General features: G+C 40.8%; 1 protein-coding gene across 1 annotated transcript in view; it reads right to left on the bottom strand.

Moving 5' to 3' along the window:
• The window catches only part of itga2.2 (integrin, alpha 2 (CD49B, alpha 2 subunit of VLA-2 receptor), tandem duplicate 2), a 173,679-nt gene that overhangs the window by 115,187 nt on the left and 36,308 nt on the right, over positions 1-22,184 (bottom strand). The window contains exon 2 of the mRNA XM_028805625.2: positions 9,944-10,067. Within this exon, the coding sequence (XP_028661458.1) occupies positions 9,944-10,067 (124 nt within the window). The remainder of the gene's footprint in view (positions 1-9,943; positions 10,068-22,184) is intronic.

A 22,184-nucleotide genomic window follows, 5' to 3' on the forward strand; every position in this document is an offset into this window, starting at 1 on the left:
GAAACAGTACGGACTTGTGCCAGAAAGCTTTGAGGACCACTCCATTGTGAGGCTGGCCTGGAGGACTTTGTATGCTTCTCTAATGCTCCTGAAGCAGCTCTTAGAGCCAGTAGCTAACACATGTGGATCACTTAAATATGTAACAGAGAGTTACATATTTGACTTTATTCTGGAATTATGGAATAAAATCTTATAAAACACGCAATAAAATAAATCATTTTATTGATGTTCTATGTCTTGCACAATAATTGAATTTATTTTCAAAGAAAATTTTAAAAAGTGTTCACTGCCTGCATCTTTCATACCAAATGTATACATTTCTGATGTTATCTGATTATAAAAAAAGACGTAGGTGACTTGACCTCATTTCCTGTAGGGAAGCGACTCAGACTCAATGACGTCTAAGCCTTTAATCAGCCTCCAAGGACATAAAGAAATGAAGGAAGCACCTTCAAGGGAGATTTCCCAGAAGTATTAAACTTTAACAGAGATGACAAGGTGTGGTCTTAATTGTTAACAATCTAATGCTTCACTTGAAAGTTTCAAAACCGTAGATGATGTCAGAACCAGCCATGTGTAAAGTCATGGTCACTCACAAAGAACTGTGTAGTGTACACCATCTGGAATTGCACCATTTGTTTGTCTAGTCCTCTCCTGTAATACTCCTTATCAACACAGCATTTCATGTACTTCTGAGTAAACCTGAATGGATAAAGCCCACAATGAGAATTTTTAGCTAAACTAAAATTAGTCAGACATGAATAAGTCTGTAACCGTGTATTAAATAAACAGATACAGAAAATTTTAAAACATTAGCAAACATTAGACGAGAACAGGTCACTCAGCCCAACCAAGCCCACCAGTCCTATCCACCTAATTCCTTTAAAACAACATCAGCTCAAGGTTTGAATATCCCTAAAGTTCTACTGTCTACCGCCCTACTTTGTAACTTACTCCATATGTCTTTATAGATGTCTGTGTGAAGAAAAACGTCCTAACATTTCTGCGAAATTTACCTTTCACAAGTTACCAACAATTTTCCAATGCACATACTTCTGATCCGAATAATGTGTTACTTTGAGTCAATCTTTTAAATTTACTAGCTTTTACTTAATTGACCTTCTATGTTTTTGCTTTATTTCACCTTAAATGTTTATTTGGTCGTTAAGAATTATAAAATTGCTAATTGCTTATTTGTTAAACAGCTGACAATGAGGAATGAGTAACAGCCAACCAGCTAGTTAAGCCGCGTCACCATCTTTGAATGTTCGTTCTTAATCTGTTCCTTAAGAAAAAATCTAGAAAAAATGAGAAAAAAAGTTGAGAAACTGAGGTTCTCCAGTCCACAAACATTTTCCTACCTAAGCAGAATACCCACTGATGGAAATTTGTAAAAGAGGAGAATTATGAGGAGGAAGAAAGAGCAAAATGTTCACCTAAATTACATAATATGTTAACCAAAAGGCTTAACATCCAAATAAGAAGCTCTTAAAGGAGATATGTCAAAGGACCAGTGATGAGTCTTCTCTTCTCCACTCCATATACCATCTCATTATACCCTGTCATCCAATACCATTGATTAGTGCTATGCTGATGATATCCAGCTGCACCTGTCATTCCTAACAGGGGACCACACGGTTTTATCTAGAACCTCAGCAAGTCTAACTAATATCACAGCTTGAATGAAAGCACCATCTCTGTCTCAATCTGGATGAACCTTATTGTTATCACAACCAACACATTTAATCAACACCCTGTTCAGCTCCTCTCATTATCACTAACACCTGTCAAGTAAGCAGACAACTTGGCTTTTGAACAAGTGGCAACTTTGTTAGGATGGGACAAACGTCATTGGGCTGTTATCGTCACCCCGTTTTTATCTGGGGACGCCCTTCTTTCATTACAAAATGTACCTGCCGATAAGCTTGGCAATTGTGGTTTTTTGAAGGATCAAATTGTTTCGCGTAAAGCCACGACATTTTTGTCTACAGGTTTTGCACTTTACGACTGGAGATTGAATATGGACGGTTCCATCCGTGCACAAATACAAGATTTGATTCATAAAGTGCATTGCTGGTTCGAGGGGGATAAGATGGAGCGCATCGTGGAAAAGGTTGTTATGAACATAGTGCTGTTCGGAATACCTGCACCTCTCCGGGATGAGTTTCTTCGTCACAATCTTGAATCACTGGCGGTTATATCTCATCGGTTGGAAGGCTCGCAGACCGCTTTGAGAACAGGCGGTGGGTTCAGTGCTCCATATGCTCTGTTACAACCTCAGAGGGACCGCCCAGGACATCCTCGTCAACTTGACCATGGACCGGAACGTCATCAACCATCAGCAACTGATCCTAGGATGTCCTCGGGAAGACCTCCAGGGAACACAGTTGGTGCAATTACGAATGAGATGCCTGCTTCTGGAGAAAGGGGCCGTGGTCGTGGACGTCGCCGTGGATATTTCGGCAGTGGCGCTAAACAAAGATGTTTCCGGTGCGGCCAACCGGGTCACTTGGTGAGAGATTGTCGCCTCTCTCCAGCTTAATCAACGGAAGTTGGCACAGCGGAGGTTTGTTGCTCGAATATTCCGGATCCGTCGAAAAAGAAAGATGGCTTATTTTTCTCGGTGAAGTTCGGGGACCGCAAGGTGACAGCGTTGTTGGACTCAGGTAGTGACCTTTGTGTGGTCAGACGCGACTGTCTTGACGACAGTTACCATAGTAATACTGAGACTGTAAAAATACGTTGTGTACATGGAGATGTTAAAGACTATGAGACATTGCTTCTTCCTTTAACTTATAAGGGTCGTCACTTTAAAGTTTGGTCTGCTGTTTCTGACTCATCCCCTTGGCCTCTGCTAATAGGCAGAAGGAATGCCCTTTTTCCTAAACTGATGGCTGAACATCGCACTGAACATCGCTCACCAGTAAACAATTCACCTGTTGAACTTAGTCAGGGGGAGGAAGACGGGGAACTGGTGGCAGTTGGGAAAAATCTAGAACCCCAATTAGATATTGAACCCGATCTCTCCAGTGAGTCTGAGGGAGACACCCCCCACAATTTCTCAGAATGGCAAGGCCCTTCCACATCCTCTCAGATTGTGCATGCCTCCGAACCCAAACCGAGTACTAGCCAGCAGGCGGATTTTGTGAGCATGCAGTGTGCTGATGGCTCATTAGAATGTGCATTTAAACAGGCTCACACTGCTAGTGACTCCTATTACCAAGAGCGCGATACCGGGAGCTTGAAAACACCACAATTTCTAGAGAAAGACGGTTGTCTTTTCAGAGTGATTACAGACCATTTGATGGGGGAATTTATTGAGCAGCTAGTAGTACCTGAGGGGCATAGGGAAATTCTTTTACAGCTAGCCCACTCTCACATCTTGGGAGGGCATCTGGGAGCTGATAAGACCAGAGAGCGGTTATCAAAACGATTTTATTGGCTGAATATGGGAAAGGATGTTGAGCGGTTCTGTATTTCATGTCCTGACTGTCAGATCATCTCCGCTTATAAGCCTCCTTGGGCTCCCCTTTGCCCTATGCCTATTTTGGATGTCCCTTTTCAGAGGGTGGGATTAGATATTGTAGGCCCTTTGCCTAAGACTAAAAATGGTTTCCAATATATGCTGGTGTTAGTTGATTATGCAACGTGATATCCAGAAGTGGCTGCTTTGAAAAAGGCCAACTCCTCCGCAGTAGCCAAAGCTCTGTGCGTGATTTTTACTCGCATTGGCATTCCTAGGGAAATTTTGACTGACCAAGGCACACCTTTTACTTCTCGTGTGATGAAACAATTATGTAAAAGATTCGCTATTAAGAAATTGGGCACCACTGTTTACCATCCTCAGACTAATGGTTTGACTGAACGGTTTAACAAAACCTTAAATCAAATGATCAGAAGAGTGGCTCATAATGATCCCACAACGTGGGACACCGTCCTGCCTTTTGTTTTGTTCGCGGTGCGGGAATTACCGCAAGCATCCACTGGTTTGAGTCCGTTCGAGCTGTTATTTGGCAGGCGCCCAAGAGGCATCCTAGATGTTGTACGAGAAGAATGGACAGGACATGAAACAACATCTCTCGGGGAGAGTTTTACAGAGCGGGTAGTTTCCTTGCAAGATAGAATTTCTAGACTTTCTTCTATTGCTGTGGAGCATCAACAGTGACAACAGGAAACACAAAAACGTCTTTACGATAGACGCAGTCAGCTACGCGAATTCAAACCCGGCGATCGTGTTTTTGTACTGGTACCGTCTGACCCGCACAAATTCCTAGCTAAATGGCAGGGCCTGGCAATTATCGAGGAGCGTATGGTACCAGTAAACTACAAGGTTAGAATACCAGGCCGGCGAAAACCATTCCAAATTTTACACATTAATCTCTTAAAGAAATGGCACGACCGACAAGGGGTTCACACTTCCTTGGCTGCTGTTTCTCAAACTGATGTTGTCATTGGTAACGATTTGACTGATTCACAAAAGACAGAGTTATTAAACTTAATAGAACAGAACACTGATGTTTTTTCAGACTTGCCAGGCGTCACTAGTTTAGCAGAACATAAAATCACCACTGAACCAGGTGTTCACATACAGATGCGGCCATTTCGAATCCCGGAAGCACGAAGAAATATTGTGCGCGAAGAAGTCAAGAAGATGCTAGAGCTAGGTGTAATTCGAGAAAGTAAAAGTGACTGGTGTAGTCCGGTCGTGTTAGTTCCCAAGCCAGACGGTTCGGTTCGCTTCTGTATCGATTTTAGGCACTTGAATAAGGTGTCTAAATTTGATGCTTACCCCAATGCCCCGGGTAAATTTGATGCTTACCCCAATGCCCCGGGTAGACGAACTCTTGGAAAAACTGGGTCAGGCGACCTATATTTCCACGTTAGACCTCACAATGGGTTATTGGCAGGTGCCTCTAGAGGCTGACAGTTGTGAGAAAACGGCATTTGCGACTCCTGATGGACTTTATGAATTTACAAGACTCCCGTTTGGTCTTCATGGGGCCCCTCTAACGTTTCAGTGAATGATGGATCAGATACTGCATCCACATTCTGAATATTCGGGGGTGTATCTTGATGATGTGGTGATTTTCAGCAATGATTGGCATTCGCATTTAAAACGTCTCCAGGCTGTCACAGCCTAAAACAAGCTGGATTGACAGCTAACCCTAAGAAATGTAAACTAGGTATGTCTGAGACTCATTATCTAGGTTACTCCATGGGCAGGGGTTTACTTAGTCCACAATTAAGGAAAATTCAGGAGGTGCTCGCTTACCCACATCCTAAAACGCAAAAACAGGTGCGCGCTTTTCTTGGACTAGCTGGTTACTACAGAAGATTCATCCCTGACTTCGCAAACAGGGCTGCTCCTCTCTCAGAGCTTACTAAAGGAAGAAAAAACCGCCCTACTATATGGACAGAACCTTGCGAACGTTCTTTTTCAGATTTAAAAAAAGCTTTGTCTTCTTATCCAGTGCTGCGAAATCCCGATTTCTCTAAAGATTTTATTCTACAAACAGACGCTAGTGCATTCAGAGTAGGCGCGGTCCTATCCCAGGTATTTGATGGGGAAGAACACCCTATCACATACTTGAGTAGGAAATTACTCCCAAGAGAACGCAATTATTCAACTATTGAGAAAGAATGTTTGGTGATTAAATGGGCTGTAGAAGCGCTACGCTATTACTTATGGGGACGAAAGTTCACATTAGTAACTGATCATGCTCCACTTCAATGGTTATACCATCAAAAAGATACTAACTCCCATCTCATGAGATGGTTCTTGGGATTGCAACCTTACAATTTTGTAGTCAGGCATCGACCTGGCTCTGAGCATATTAATGCTGATGTCCTGTCACGTCTGTTTGAACCTGGTCTGGAAGATTGCTTGATTCACGAAAACGTGAATAAAGCTGAGGGAGGGGGTGTGAGCTGCGAAGCTGATCGCACCCCCAGAAGTTTCAGATGCCCCTCAGAAAACCCCTAAAAAACTTAAGACAGTTTACCTTCACATTCCTCCTTTCCCTTCTGGCCAGCTCTGTCGCGTAATGTGCCTCTCGTGCGGTGCTCCACCTTCTTAAAAAGCCTGCACGGGCTTCTCTCAGTTTGTTAAATTGATCTCCTTATCTCTCTCTCAGACATTCTCTGCTCCTAGCGGAACTGTCATCTCTGACTTGTCATGGAGAACGTTTAAACTTTCGAAAAAAGACAAATGTTTGTTTGCAGTGCTTTGAATAAAGTTCCTTTTTTTTCTACAACCTCCTGTGACCCAAGCGTGACAACATATTAAGTTTAAATTCTTGATGATTGCCTACAAAGTAGTCAATGGGCCAGCACCTATGCATATGGAGGCACTCATGAGGTTCTATACTCCTTCTCGCCTCCTCAGGTCTACTAATTAACAGCATCCAGTGGGACCACCTGTATGTGGCAATTCAGACTCTTTTTATGTGTACTGTATCTCCTAGCTGGTGGAACAAGCGTCCAAGCTCCATCTAAACTGCTGACTCCCTCATTGTGTTTAAGGCACATTTGGAGATTCTCTTGTTCTGTGAGTATCTGTCTAACTGATAATAGTTTTGAAGCCACGTTCTTAGTAGCCAAGATAGAGCGTCTAGACTTAAGTCGTTTTGTTTAATTTAGATCTCTTCACTTGTGAAGGTCAATTCTGTAAGCTTGTTCCGTAACACTTGCTTCAAAACAGACCCCAGGACTGATATGGACTCAAGTATGACCCCTATTGTATATTACTTTGGATAAAAACTGTCTGCTAAGTGAATAAATGTAAAAATAAATGTAATCAGTAAAAGTCTATAGCAACACTGAACACTGTAAAAACTGCCAGCCTTTCACAGAAGTTCAGTGTAATTTTTTACAATAAAATACTCCACTGAAAAATGAATTGTGTCATCACAGCAGCCTACCCCATCTTCTGTCATAAGACAGTAACTCACTGTAAATTTATATTTGGACTAATCTGTGTTGCATTGTGGGACATTTTCAGTGCATTTTCATCCCGTTTCATTTATGTGTGGTAAGATGACACTTAAAAGTGAAATACTGGCTACAGGGACACTGACAGAAACCTGTGTAATTCCATACAAACATAAAAATGTTTTCAGTCACACAGAACCACAGACACAAGGAATAAATAACCAAATAGTGAAGTGGACAAATCAGGTCTACCATGTATATTGTCAGATAACTAATATTTAGCCAAGAGGTGCCCAAGATTCTCAGTTGTCAAGGATCATCTGGCATCCCCTCCAGAGATAGGGGTGGCTGCTTGCTAGGACGGGAGGCTGGAGTGTAAGGTCAATGATGGATTGGCATCCCGACCAGGTCGAGAACTTTTCCCTTACCAGAGAGGGAGGCCAGAATGATGTAGGGACCAGGGGAGTTAGGCTTCCCGGTGCTTATACTTCACCCATACACTAGAGGGCAGTATTTATGTGTGGCTGCTCCTTTTTTTCAGCCCACTGGCATGCTGCAAGGTGTAGTCTTGTGGTGCAGGAGCTACAGGAAAGAACCATCTCTGCATTATAGCAACTTCTGCCTGACCTGGAAGTGCTTCCATCAGACTTTGGGAGGATACTAGAAGTACTCCTGGCATCTGGTTTTAAAGGGGGCAGCTCTGTCTTACCTCAAAGAGTCAGAGTTAGGAGGCAGAGTACAACACTTACGAGAGGAAGAGAGGAGAAGAGAATGATTCACTGTCCATATACTGTCCATATGCACACTGTCCATATATGTACTCTTTCATATATAAGGTAGCTGGAGGAATAAAGTTCATTATAATTGACCTTGTGACTATGTGCGTGTCAATTGTGTCAGGGGTTTAGGGCTTGGTTGCACCCCCTGTCTTCCAAACTTGTTTGAGGTACTCACTGATTCTTGCACAGATCTGTGGTCAATACCATCTCTAATCTTATAAAGCTAGTTAATCTAATTGCCCTAGTGTGTGCTTGGTGTCTGGGTGTGTTTGTGTGTGTCCTGCGGTGGGTTGGCACCCTGCCCAGGATTGGTTCCTGCCTTGTGCCCTGTGTTATCTGGGATTGGCTCCAGCAGACCCCCGTGACCCTGTGTTCGGATTCAGCGGGTTGGAAAATGGATGGATGGATGGATCTAATTGAATGTGTATTTTCATGATTTTATCATTTAGCTTGTTTAATGTTTTTTTTTTTTCACTAAGCATCTCTTTTTTTTGGTTTTATTTGTCAGTTGTTTAATTAATCAGAAACTCGGCCTGAGCACACAAAATCAGGTGAACAGGCGCACCCTAAGGGGGTTGACCACCAGGTCTTTCTAAATGAGCACCTTTTTTCTTGCTTATGGACATTTAATAGCAAATGCTTTTCTTTTGTGTTGTCTTTTTGTTGCTGCAATATGCTACCAATCACAGGGGTACAGTTGGGCCCATGAAAATGTACTATTTTAAAGCAGGAAACCTCTGCTCACTAGTTCCTCGAGACATTAGAAGTAGGTTAGAAAGGGCCTGCCTACATCATTCATAATTCTTGTTTTTCATTATTTTAACATCATGTTTAGAATACACGGTGGCGCAGTGGGTAGTGCTGCTGCCTCGCAGTTGGGAGACCTGGGGACCTGGGTTCGCTTCCCGGGTCCTCCCTGCGTGGAGTTTGCATGTTCTCCCCGTGTCTGCGTGGGTTTCCTCCGGGCGCTCCGGTTTCCTCCCACAGTCCAAAGACATGCAGGTTAGGTGGACTGGTGACTCTAAATTGGCCCTAGTGTGTGCTTGGTGTGTGGGTGTGTTTGTGTGTGTCCTGCGGTGGGTTGGCACCCTGCCTGGGATTGGTTCTTGCCTTGTGCCCTGTGTTGGCTGGGATTGGCTCCAGCAGACCTCCGTGACCCTGTGTTTGGATTCAGCGGGTTGGAAAATGGATGGATGGATGTTTAGAATACAATACTTTATATTAAATAAAATGTCACATTCAAAATCACTTGTCAGCAATAAATTATAGATAATAAATGATTGTTGAACATACTGCTTCTGGTTAGACCTTTCTATTTAATTTAATGTTCTACAAACGTTGCTGTGCATCAAAAGACTTGACGTCTTAACTGATCTTTTCCACTGAAATCTTTTTCTCTGAATACTGAAAATGTTTAAATGGAAAACACAATACTTTTTCACTCAAAAGCTAAATATTGGCCAATCTATTTTCTGTCTGGCACTGTAACAGCAAAGCGGGTAGTGACTTGTCATTTTTGTAACAAATTCAAAAAGATGTGCAGATGTTTAAAATAAAACTAATGCATGCCTAGCCTTGCTACCAAAACCAAAGAAAAAAGAAAACAATACCCTATGGCGCTCTAGCTGCTTTTAAATCTGAGCTATTTGTTTTAAACATTTTAATTAAACTCACATATTCATGGCACGAAACCTTTTAAAAGAACACCACACCAGTTAGATCTTTTGAAGCTGCATCCTAGGAGTTTTGGACAGATATTATCATTCTCCCACTCTGAGAATACCCAACTCTCAAATGCGCTTGCTGAACATATGCAGATGAAAAATCATGCCAATATTATGGATGCTTTCAACATAAAAAATGAGGCCATCAACTTATATCAGCTATAATACAAATAAATCCAAATTTGAAGACAAAATCCTTGTATGACAAATATAGAATGAGTTAGGACAACCGAACAACTTGCGTTTCATAATATAAATAAGCTTGATTAGAAAGACTAAAGGTCATTTTTCCTACCACATTAAAGGAGTTCACTTTGATGAAGTTACAGGTAAAAAGAAGAAAGAAATAAATGGCTGCATAACTAATATTAGAGTTACATACAATGTATACAGTCCCCTTATGGCCTTTGTATTTGACTATCATTTGTCAATATGGTGTGTGAAATTCATATTAACTGTGGAAAGGGAAAAGAAAAGGTATATAAAGAAAAACAAATATTGAAGTCATACCATTTCCCATTGCTATTTACAAACTGACGGACAGTGTATCCAAATTCTTCAACAGAGTTCCCTTGAAACAATTTGGCTCCCGAAGTTGCAATGTTATAAGCTTCTGAATATGCAAGGAGACATCCTGAAATAAAACAAAACATAAAATACATGATATTTTTATATTCTGGAACACTATGCTTTTTTAATATATTGGAATTACATTGCCTTTTCTGTCATTCTTTGATGATACTGATATGGATAAATAAATACATAAATCTAAACGTCTCTTTCTTTCTGTTGGCAGGAGCTAAGGTACCAATGTTACCATATAATCAAGAATTTTGTACTGTTATTTTGTTTCTGTTATGTGTGCATAGTCACACGTTGATAATGTCACCTTTGCATTGTGTATGAGTGTCTTGTCACGCACGAGCGCTTGCGGAGCAGCTTAAGGACCCGATGTGCATCGCGACATGTCCCGCCGGGGAACAACGATGGCGTACTAAACTTTCTCTCTTTGTTTCTTCAGAAAGACAGAGACACCGCCGCCGTAAGATTGCCCGGACGACTCAAGGAGCTACAACACTTCCGGGTTCCTTTCTACCCTCTGCTTCCCATTGAAGACGTCAAAGTACCACAATCTATCACGATTTACCCAGCATCCCACATTCTGATTTCCGGTCCTCCCCTATAAAATGTCCGTCTTCCAACCTTCTATGTCTTTTATGTTTTGTAGAAACGAATTTACAAACGTTTATTTACAGTACACGGGGCTACCAACCAAAATCTTTACGAGTGTATCTGTCTTATCTTTCAGGGCATTCCACAGTGTGTATACAAAAAGGGACAACACAACTGCCATTTTGAAAACCATGTTTTTGGCCTGAGGGGGTGTATCCAACAGGGGGCGTTAGCTTCTTGGGAATGAGTTCTTTTGTAATTGCAGCGTGTTACATATCCCGAATCTATATAGATATAAGATAAAAAGGCGATACCCCTCCCTTAGTTATACTGTGGTAAGAAATCACATACGAGAAATAACTTAGCTTTCTTTAATGACGGTTTACACTGCATAACTGACGAAGGAAGCCAATGGCAAAAACCCAGTTCGGGAGTGGGGGCCCGATGTGTAGAGTTTGCCATTTTCGCCATTGCAGTGGAAGGATTTTCAGGATCGGATGACGTTATCACCCATCCGTCCGTCGGCTTCAAAGGTGTGCCGGGCAATGTTCCAAGGCTTTATACTCTTTCTTCACGTGGAGGCCCCCACTTAGGTGAATCATGCCATTCCAAACAAGGCAAAGAGGATACAGTTTCATGCTGACTTTGATACACAAAAATATGATACAACAATCCTCAGTCTGACTGGCCGTTTCGCAGTTGTCTTTATCTGTCTCGTCTTGTATTATGCTTTGCCAGGCAGTTCTACATGATGAGCCCCTGTGCTAAATCTGGCTCTGTGTCAACTGTGCATATGAGTAGAAATAAAATTTAATTTATAAAATATATTTGCACAGAACACAGTGACATATTAAACTTATACGCTTATTACAGGGGCGTGTGTTTGCCAATTCCAAAGCCAAAAAACACTAAGAAAAAAAAACATAAAGAGAAGAAACTGTTTATTGTTATGACACAGAATCTCGAGGAATTATTTTGAGAGGACAAAAAGACCGAGAGATGTAGACGTAAACCAGAAATCTCAGTGCCAGGCTAAAGTAAAAAAACAAAATGGGACATGAAAAAGAGAGCACATGCAACAAAACAACAGGGGTAAGCCTGAAATCAAAGTAAAAGGCAAAAAGGAATTAAAAAAACTACAAAACAATTTAATTTTAAATTTGGCCTATTTAAGAAGAATCTATCTCCAAGAGAATTGTTAGTTTTGTTATCCTTTCCGAGGGATCTCTGCAATTGGAAATATGGCCATATTTATACTGATTGTTTGATGAGGTCAGAAGTGCGATGATTGCGGTCGCATGAAGCACAACTCCCGAACACTAGACGCGTCACTCACAGGTTGCAAAAATAAATAAAACAAAAACTTTGAAACATAAAAAGAAAATTCCCAAGAGTCAAAAATATTAAAAAAAACAACACAGAAATGAACAATAACTCCAAAACTATGACTAAAAGTGTGTAGTTATGGCATTTACTTCAAGTAAAATGGTAATAAGAAAGAAGGGTATTGAGCTTTTGAAATACAAAAATAAAGGAATGAATAAAAAACTTTCACTCCTCTCCCAGACTATTAATTCTACCTTTCTTTCTTGTTGCTCCACTTTTCCTCCTGTCAGCTGAAACCTTGTCCACTTTCTACCCAACTCTGAGCCTGGACTACTTACACAGGTATTACTGTGAAATTGATGGCCCATTTTTATCAAATGAGTCACCTAACCCTGCAGGAGCTTCAATAACAGACGCCTGCTGCAAGAAGCTACAGGAGTGAGGAATGTGTAAGTTGTGCTCCATTGTCCTTCCATTATAGACACTTCTAAGAACCCTTTTGCCTGTGTCTCCTTCTGACATCACTACCAGGGTACATTAAAACTGGACTTCTTTCTGGGATGTCATCTAACACATGTCGGCAGACCTTGACCACAATTACATTCACAAAGGGACACTTCAGAATTATTCAGCACCATCATCATTGTAAATATTAGGTTTTGCCTTGGGCGATGTCCTTCTTTTTGCTGGACATTTGCCCCGAATCCTTTTTGAAAGTGAAGGCGGTTTAAGAGCATTTTACTTTGACTTTTTGGTTCCAAAATTATGATTCTAAATTCTCACCTTGTGTTTTCTTGGGCACTGAGGTTTTTTGATGGTACTAGCCAACCCGCAGCGTAGCATACGCCGCATAATTATGTATTGATGGGTGAACACTTCCTGAAAGACACAGTTGTCCAAATGGGGTGGGTTTGAGGATACGACTGTAAGTGAATGCAAAGATGGAACTCTGGCGAGAGGGCGGGGAAGCGGGCCCGAGAGGTTTCGGGTCCTAACCGTCCGACGACGGGTCGGCACAACCGGTAACGATCCTTCCGCAGGTTCACCTACGGAACCCGTGTTAGGACATTTACATCCTCTAGATAGGCAAGTTCGATCGTCAGACGCCCATTCCGCTCCCGCCATTCTAGTCTGCTGATTTCTTAAGTCATCTCTTAGTCATCGTTCAGTACGCACTGCCTGCTCATGTGTCCACCCCCAACTCCTCACCTGAATTGCTTTCGTCTGTGTACAGTCCACATGCACTTGTGAGTCACATTGACTGTTCATTTTCTACACACCACCTCAGTCGCATGCACCTGTGAGCCACGTTCGGGCCAGGTAAAGTTTCCTGTATTGAGTCCAATTAAGCCAAAGCCCCCACACCTGGAGGTGCCCTTCTGACAATTCCTTTCAGTTTCAGCTTTGCAACCATACTCCCCCCGGAACCCAAAGACTTTGGTTACCCGGTTGACTGCCCGGCGGGTCATCGTGTATGGTCGGAAGTACGACGGTATGTGATCTTCTTCGAACCTCTGACTTTCGTTCTTGATTAATGAACACATTCTTGGCAAATGCTTTCGCTCTCGCGCCATGGTCAGCTGTTTAGTGAATTGTTGGTGGGCAAGGCTCTGTGAGTTGGCGGGCATGGCTGTCTTGCGTGCGTCTTGCTTGCCATGGACTTAGTGAATTATATACAGTATATAGATTAGTGTCCCATGTCCTGCTTAGCCTTACCTCATTACTTCACGTTCTGTCCTGGCATTTTGAAAACATTTTCAAAAAGATATTTATTGAGAATAATACATTTACAACTTGAACATTTGACTGACTGACTGACTGACATTTATTACACGCCCAGTATGTAAAAGACAGGCTTCAGGGACCTCTGGAAAGGCGGTAATTCGCAGACTGTATCTAACAGAAAGCCGAGTGCAGGAGTCATGGTCAGATGGCTGGAGATAAGAGACCGGGGAATTCCAGTATTTTATATTTTATTTAACGTAACAAACAATGGATAACAATAAACAAACAAACAGGCCAAGGTAAACCAATATGGCGAAAATAAAAATCTCGTGTGAACAGGCCACAACTTCTGGTCAAGGGCGCGGACCTTATTAAACTTTCTTACACAGTACAAAAAGATAAAATCTGTTTACTTTCTCAGGAAAGCAACGTGTTATACAAAAATGAGACCTCTTTTAAAATCATCTACACCATTTCCTGTGCAGATTTTTCCAGTACATGGGATGCTGGGAACTGCAACTCTTTCAGGAATAACTGGCCCATGGCAGGTCCTGATGGTCTGTCATAGACATTCAAGTTTGGCCAGAATAAATCATGAAGAGAAATATAAAAATTCTTAAATATATGTATGCTTGCTTTCATTTTAATGCACTGCAAAAATCAATATAGTTATACAGTAGACCCCCGTGACGTTGCGGTTCAGGGTTCGCGGATTTTTCCTTAGAACCTAACTATTAATTGTTAGCGAAAAGCGCAAATATCCTACGCAATTTTTTATGGCTTTTTTCATGGCAGTACTATGCTGTAGAGAGAACAGGAAGCAACCGCTGAGGGAAACGTGGTTTGGGATGGTGAAAGTAGCCAATCCGAGAGCGTTATTCATTTCTCCTTGCTGCTGATTGATTGTTGCCCTGTATCAGGACTCCAGCTGAGTGTCCTCGTGTTTTCCATTTTGTTATTCTTACAGTAAACGCACAACATGTCGCTGAATCGACCTGCACCTTCTAAAGCTTCTGGCACTGAGCCTAAGCGCCAGAAGAAGTTTAAAACACTCCAAGAGAAGGTTGAACTACTGGATTTGCTCCTGGAACTAAAAACTTATGCTGCAGTAGCACACTACTATGGCATTAATGAAAGCACCGCACGGTAACATCACGAAGAACAAAGCAGCTGATCTGGAGTACCGTATCTGTAACTTTTTGTGCCAAAAAGGTTAACGGACTGTAAGGAACAAAAATATCATCAGGATGGAATCTGCCTGGCATTGTGGATCACCAACCGCAGGAAGAAGAACATCCTCTTTGGACGGTAACATCATCCATTCTTGGATAATTGTACCAGCAGTTTTGCTACAGGAGACAATGTAGCAACTTCCCATCACAATGTTCCTGAAACCTATAAAGAAAAGCCAGCACGAAACCCCACCACAAGAAGACCCGTCCAAAGATACGACTCCTCCTGAAGAGCCTGAAGAAGAGGCGTCACCCGAGGAGTTTTAAATCCTCTGCATCATACTGCACAGCTACTTCATCATCATCATCATTCATCATTGGTGAGTACCCGTACATTTTTCTTTATTTTAATTAAATGAAATTATTATGTATTTACTCTACTTATAACAAAGAAAATGACACTGCATATCAAAGAAACATGCTTGCATGAATGACAGTACGGTATAGCAGTAACATCGGCATTTTTACACTTCTAGCACCGTTGGAAGACATAGCAGTACAGTACTGTACAGTATACGGGTTTACCTTTACATTCTGTTTTTAGGTAGTGTATAAGGTAATTTTTAGGTAATATATTAATGTATAAGGTGAGTTTGCAACAAAATTAAAGTGCTTTGGGGGGCATACTGTATTTAGGGTTTATACTATTAAAATAGGAATTTTAAAAGGCATTTTTTAACCACATTTAAAAGTTGCGGTTTTTCACAATTCGCAGGTGCTCTAGAATTTTGAGGGGTTGTACTGTATCTCTTATATATATTTCTCTTCTGGTTCGTCTGCTTCCACTTCAAAACCGGTTCCGCCCACACACAGCCGACACGGCATTTCGTCGATTCCTATTCGTCCTCTTCCATGTCATGCACTATACTGGCCTGCTGACATAATACATCCAACAAGTACTCGAAGTGCTGCCACAACTGTAAAGTAGCTTTACCACCTTTGTGAGAGCCACCTGTGTCTTTACAACAGCTTCTTACACAGCAAACATCAGAAGCTAAAAATTATCGTGAACACATTTGAGAATACAACTCTTCTCTAGCGTTTGCTTCCATGGGTGCACAGAATAACTCAACCTACTGGCCACAGACCATACTGTTTTAAATTACATGGGCAAATTTATCACCAAATCTCTCCACTATACGCTAACACTTCTACCTCTCACAGGACATGGACAGTTGTATGTTTTTGACACAGTGCAAGCTCCTGAAGTACGCTTCACAAAATAAAGCAAACTCCTGCATTGCAGAGAAAATGTACTTCTCCAGCTAGATTCCATGCTCAGAACCATCAACCCCTTCGCTAAATCATACAAGCACATGCATTCTATCTCTCAGTCCAGTCCAACAGCATCTGTACGAATGGTTTTCAAGGAAAACCCTAGGCAGGATTTACAACGATACAATGCCCCGACATGTCACACCGATGTTGCAGCGATTTTCATCGGAGAAGATGGCGAAAACGCCTGCCCGAAAGGGACATTTGCATCTATCCCATTAGCAACTCTGTAAACAGATTTCCATGCTCAATATGAATTGCGATCCTATGGTTTACCCACTTTTATTCCCTTACGGAGACATTGGCTGGCACAAAGATTTACAACATGTTCCCGATAAAAGAACCGCCAAGTGAATAAGGCTTACTCAATGCCAATTTTACGCGTACAGATTAGCAATGAGGAATACATTTAGTATTTTGCACTCCAGTGGCAAACTATTCCAACAGTATGTCATAGATGCGGATGTTAAAACATATTTCTCCAAGTCTTAATGATTGACTAACTTTTTAATTTCTCCTTTCATCTTCTCAAATGACAACTTTTTCACACTTAATCTCACCTTTTCTCCCTTCATCTTCCCTGGTTTTGTTCCCTCCTTCCCCTCCATTATGCATCACCTGTTCTTTCCTTTTCAGTTGCACACCTGATGAAGTCAACACAGTTGCAACGTTGTGTCTTTAACCTTCTTTCATTTCCAGAATGGAAATAACCTTTAACCTTTTTTATTTGCGGATGCACTCTGACTGAGCACTACACTAACTGTACAGTATGGTTGGACCTAAATCTGTTTCATTCATTTTCTGAACCTGCTTATTTTAATGCAGGAATCCACCTTGCATGGTGTTCTACTCCATCAACTGTATATTCAGTGATACATTCACACAGGGCAGTGACTGACCCTAAACGCAGATGCATATCCCTGCAGATGTGAATTATCTGGATTAACCCTGTATCATTGTTCTCATTTGTGTGTTCAATAATAAAATTAAATATATTTTAAAAAGCTGGATGGACTCAATGGTCTCCTCATATTTGGCAGTTAATTAACATTCTTCAAAATTACATTGTCCTTCTAACAATTCAACAAGTATTTCATCTTGCCTGAAGAAGGGGCCTGAGTTGCCTTGAAAGCTTGCATATTGTAATCTTTTTAGTTAGCCAATAAAAGGTGTCATTTTGCTTGGCTTTTCTCTACATTCATAATGGCTAACACGGTACAACACCCTAGTACTAGAAACAAGTATTTCGAAATTCTTCACAATTTAATTCATTCTGAATAAAATTTTCAAATGGTAATTTTAGTATATTTTGCCTTCTGAATAGAAATTCACTTAATAAGGAGAAATAATAATTATTGGCCAACAGAGAACAAAAATTAGAAATATCCCAGCAGGTAAGTAAAGTGAGATTACAGATTATGCTGGCAACACACCCACAACCCCTTCATCCAATCCATCAGAAACCAAATTAACAGATTTAAGGATTCCATAAAACTCAATCCTATCTCAGCAGCATTGTATGCAGGCAGCAAACAACCCCAGTGGCGATGCCAATTTATCAAAAGGACTCGGTTACACAAGCAGTCAGTCTAACCTTAACAGTATGCCTGAAGTAAGTGAGAAGAAGAGGAGGAAGTTGGGAGCATACGCTGATACAGTGCGTTGCCATACCAACCAGACGACAAACCACCCCAGGATCCCACATTAGGACCCAGGTGACACCTGGTGGAAATTTCAACACCCACAGGGCCAATTTAGAATCTTTTAGGTTTTTTTTTGTTTGTTTTTTTGATTTTATTAAAATCAAATAACATTCCAGTTTTACAAAAATAGGTTCGAGACAAATCAACCCCCACCCCTCTAATCCAAAGTGTCTTATCTTAAGGTCAAGGTAACCACAATTTAGAATCTTGAATCAACTTAACACAAATGTTTTGGGATGTGGCAGGAGCCACATTTTAGCCTTAGGAAAGTTAAAATTCATTGTAACTATGGAATTCAGACAGACTGGAGACAAAAATGCAAAGAACAGACTTCTTCATCTGCGGTGGGTTGGCACCCTGCCCTGGATTGCTTCCTGCTTTGTGCCCTGTGTTGGCTGGGATTGGCTCCAGCAGACCCCCGTGACCCTGTGTTCGGATTCAGCGGGTTGTAAAATGGATGGACTTCTTCATTAAATGAAAATGTTTGAGCTTTACTTGAAAAGTGTACAGCTACCAACAATAGAAATTTAAAAGGCTCTGAAAAAGATGTGTTCAGCTCATGGGTATTTCGATGAATAACATGCAACTTTGAAGTACAAGGAAGCAAAGAAACATGAAGCACACCAGAAATATTAGAAATTCATAAAGTAGAAAGACTGAGGTCTACTTACTTTTTCACATGACTTACCCGGTATGCTACATTCTGTCTGAACAGTTTTAGATAGCAAGGGAACACAAATTCAAACTCCATATTCACACAGGAGTAGTTTTATTTTTATCTGTCTTATGTTAAGGTCAAGGTAACCACAAGCAGGCTGTTTTACACACATACACACATTTTCTAGTTTCCACATAGTGTTTTTTTTTCCAACATGTTTGATCTTAATAGATTTCTATCTGGCTGAAACGTGTTGACTAATTTTAACTTTATTTGTGGCTACAAGCCCTCTTTCTGTTGAGGCATGCATAAGAAACATTTTTTTTGACTAATTCACTCAATACAGTATATTACATACAGTTTATGAGTGAATACTTCAATTCACAATGCATTGTACTACTGTACCCACCCCGTACCCTTCTGGGTCTCTTGTTTGTTTAAACATACTGCATACTGTATTTTGAACAGTATGGCTATAGACAAATATCTCTGGGTTATACTGCTGCATCAGCTAAATTCTAGGCCAGGTTTTATGTCTCACATCCCTGGCCATACCACTTACTCCGTGGATCCTTAGTACAACTGAACCTCCACCTGCATCATACCGAAAGCCTTGGCTTTCCCAGATCAATGACATCGTAGTCCTAGGCTTGCAGTCCTCTACATTTAGCAGGTGTACCTTTTGTATAAGGTACCACAACTATGGCTCCCTCGAGTTAAAATGCTGTTTGGGATCCATAGGTTCCTTCATTGTACTTGATCCACAGTCTGCTGTAACATACTCAGCTTCAAGTACAAATACCTCCAACCAAACAACACCACCACTCTGGCTCCCACAAGGCAATCATCACCTTTAGTTTCTCTCAGCATCTATGGAAACGAGTTCCATTTTCATTCATAAAAGTATTTTCTATAAGTGGTTTACAGTAAAGGAGACTTGGGTTCGCATCCCGGGTCCTCCCTGCATGGAGTTTGCATGTTCTCCCCGTGTCTGCGTGGGTTTCCTCTGGGTACTCCGGTTTCCTCCCACAGTCCAAAGACATGCAGGTTAGTTGAATTGGCAAATCAAACTTGTCCCTAGTGTGTGCTTGGTGTGTGGGTGTGTGTGTGCGCCCAGTGGTGGACTGGCACCCTGCCTGGGGTTTGTTTCCTGCTTTGCGCCCTGTGTTGGCTGGGATTGGCTCCAGAAGATCTCCATGACCCTGTAGTTAGGATATAGCAGGTTGGATAATGGATGGATGGTTTACAGTATATAAAAATATTTTAGTAACAATGCAAGTGTTTGAGATGTTGTCAGCATACGACTGGATGACTTGTCATGTAGAATATGAAACACGAGTAACGTGAAATTATTTCATTAAATTTGCATTGGTCACCACAGACACATATTACATACGTCAGAGACTAAAAAATGTTTCACTCATCACTACAAACCAAAGAAGAGAGAGTGGATTATTTTATCTGTTTGGGTAGCTTGGTTATTGAAACCTGTTTGTCAGCAAAGGAGGGAAAGCACAGAATGAATCTTGGGTCCATCAGGTTCAATCTAATGGGAAAACCAAAACAGAGATGCACAGCGCTACAGTCCTCCCAATGGTCCATATGTAGCTGAGGCTTGACTTATATTGACAATGACTCTGCTAAACTCAAGTCCTTCCAAAAGAAGAAACTGAGAAGCATACATGGCAGGAAAAGAACTGAAATAACCCAAAAAAGACAAGTCTGGTCACTTAAGAATATGGTGAGAAAAGGCCAGCTAAGGACATATCAATGATGAATGGCATTCTGTATCCTTTTTTGAACCCTTGTAGAAGGCAAGTCGGCCAGTGGAAGACCCAAGATGGACTGGATGGACAACTTGAGAAGTGATTTTTTTTTTGCCATCAGTGTCACTGCTGATCAATGGAAACAGAAGGCCAGTAATCCAAAATAGTCCCTAACTTCCAAAAGGAAACAATAGGTCAACTTCTTCTTATTATCTCTACAAACTACATGGTGTAAGTAATATATGAAAAATATCATTTTTGATTGGAGCTTTCCTTTAAGGTATTGAGAACCAATTCAAATTATTTTTCAAGAAATTCAAATACAACTCTAAAAAAAGATGATCTTTACCAAGTCCAATATGCATTACAAACTTTTTCTTACTCCTTGGTTTCAAGCTTCAGAGCAGAGTGCTTGTTTGGTATTTTGTTTTTATTCTTTTTTCTACTTGGGTTGTTCTTTGCTCAGTGACTACCGCCCTTCTCCTGCTTTCCCTTTCTAACATTCTTTTCAATAGGATTTCTTGTTTTATCTTGTCTAACTAGTCAAGAAGCAAAATTATTATATATGACTTAGGCCTGTGCTTCTTTCAGACAAAGTAAAAAATATATGCAATGTAAAACTTCTTAAGAATAAACTGCATGTCTAAGTATATGTTATATATATACAGACATATTTATACTAGTCCTGCTACTTATCAAAGGCAGGTAGTAGAATAATTAAAAAATATTTTCTATATTTTCTCCCATGTGTACTTTCAGCACCTTTCCTTGGTATTTGTGTGTGTGTGTGTGAAGGTTTCTCCACTGGTTCTCTCTCTCAAGCACATTCTCATAAAGCCTGCTTCTCAGACTCTGTCATTATTTTCAAAACGTCTTTCTCATATCCTGTTCACTTTTATACTTGCCATGTTTGAAGGTGACTCTCCGTATGCCTCCCGTGCTGATCATCCTCTTTGTGTGCCTCACACTCTCATGTCATCTTTTGTCACTAAAGCCTGACAGACCAATCACACCAAACCCAAATAGACCAATCAGATTGCTCGGACAGCCTGGGCACATAGACTTTAGTATTTTATTATATAGTAGATATATAAATGCAAATATGCAGTTGATAGGAAGAGTTACTGAAATTCAGCTTTTGTTGATGTAAACGCTGACATATAGAAATTCATATCAAGTATTGTTTTGATCTTGTACTTAAAAGTATTTAAGAGACACAATAATCTAATATAAACTTTCAATATCTTGGTTGCAAATATAGTGTATCACTTGTGAATAATAACGATTTCCTCTATTCTGTTTTTTCCATGAGACTAGACAGTTATGGCATGATATTTTGAAGTGTCTAATTGTTCTGCTTTCTAACCTAATAAGTTCAATCAACTCAAAACACGCATGCTGCACTTTTTAATGGCTCCAAGCTATGGTGCACACTGAGTTGATGTCTTTGCCAAAAGATGTTACTGTAGTGCTAATAAAAATTCCCATTCATCATTGCTTGTGAGATATGATTTTATTGCATTTCTCTTATCAGTTTGGCAGATGTTAGAAAGTTTGTCATAATGTCTTTAAGGGCTCGATTTGGAGCCAAAAATTTAAGCCACTTAAATAAAGAATATTCCAACAATTATTAAAATTATGAAAACCTCAAACCTGACCTTGCAGACAACTATTGCACTTTTGAAAACAAAATCTATATATATAATTCACTAAGTCCATGGCAAGCAAGATGTACGCAAGACTGAGCCCCACCCACCAATAATTCACTAAGCAGCCGACCATGGCACACGCACTACAGAGCCAACAATTCGTGCGAGAGTGAAAGCATTTGCCAAGAATGTTTTCATTAATCAAGAACAAAAGTCGGAGGTTCGAAGAAGATCACATACCGTC

The sequence above is a fragment of the Erpetoichthys calabaricus genome, chromosome 7, assembly GCF_900747795.2.
Source record: "Erpetoichthys calabaricus chromosome 7, fErpCal1.3, whole genome shotgun sequence".
Classification (NCBI taxonomy): Eukaryota; Metazoa; Chordata; class Cladistia; order Polypteriformes; family Polypteridae; genus Erpetoichthys; species Erpetoichthys calabaricus.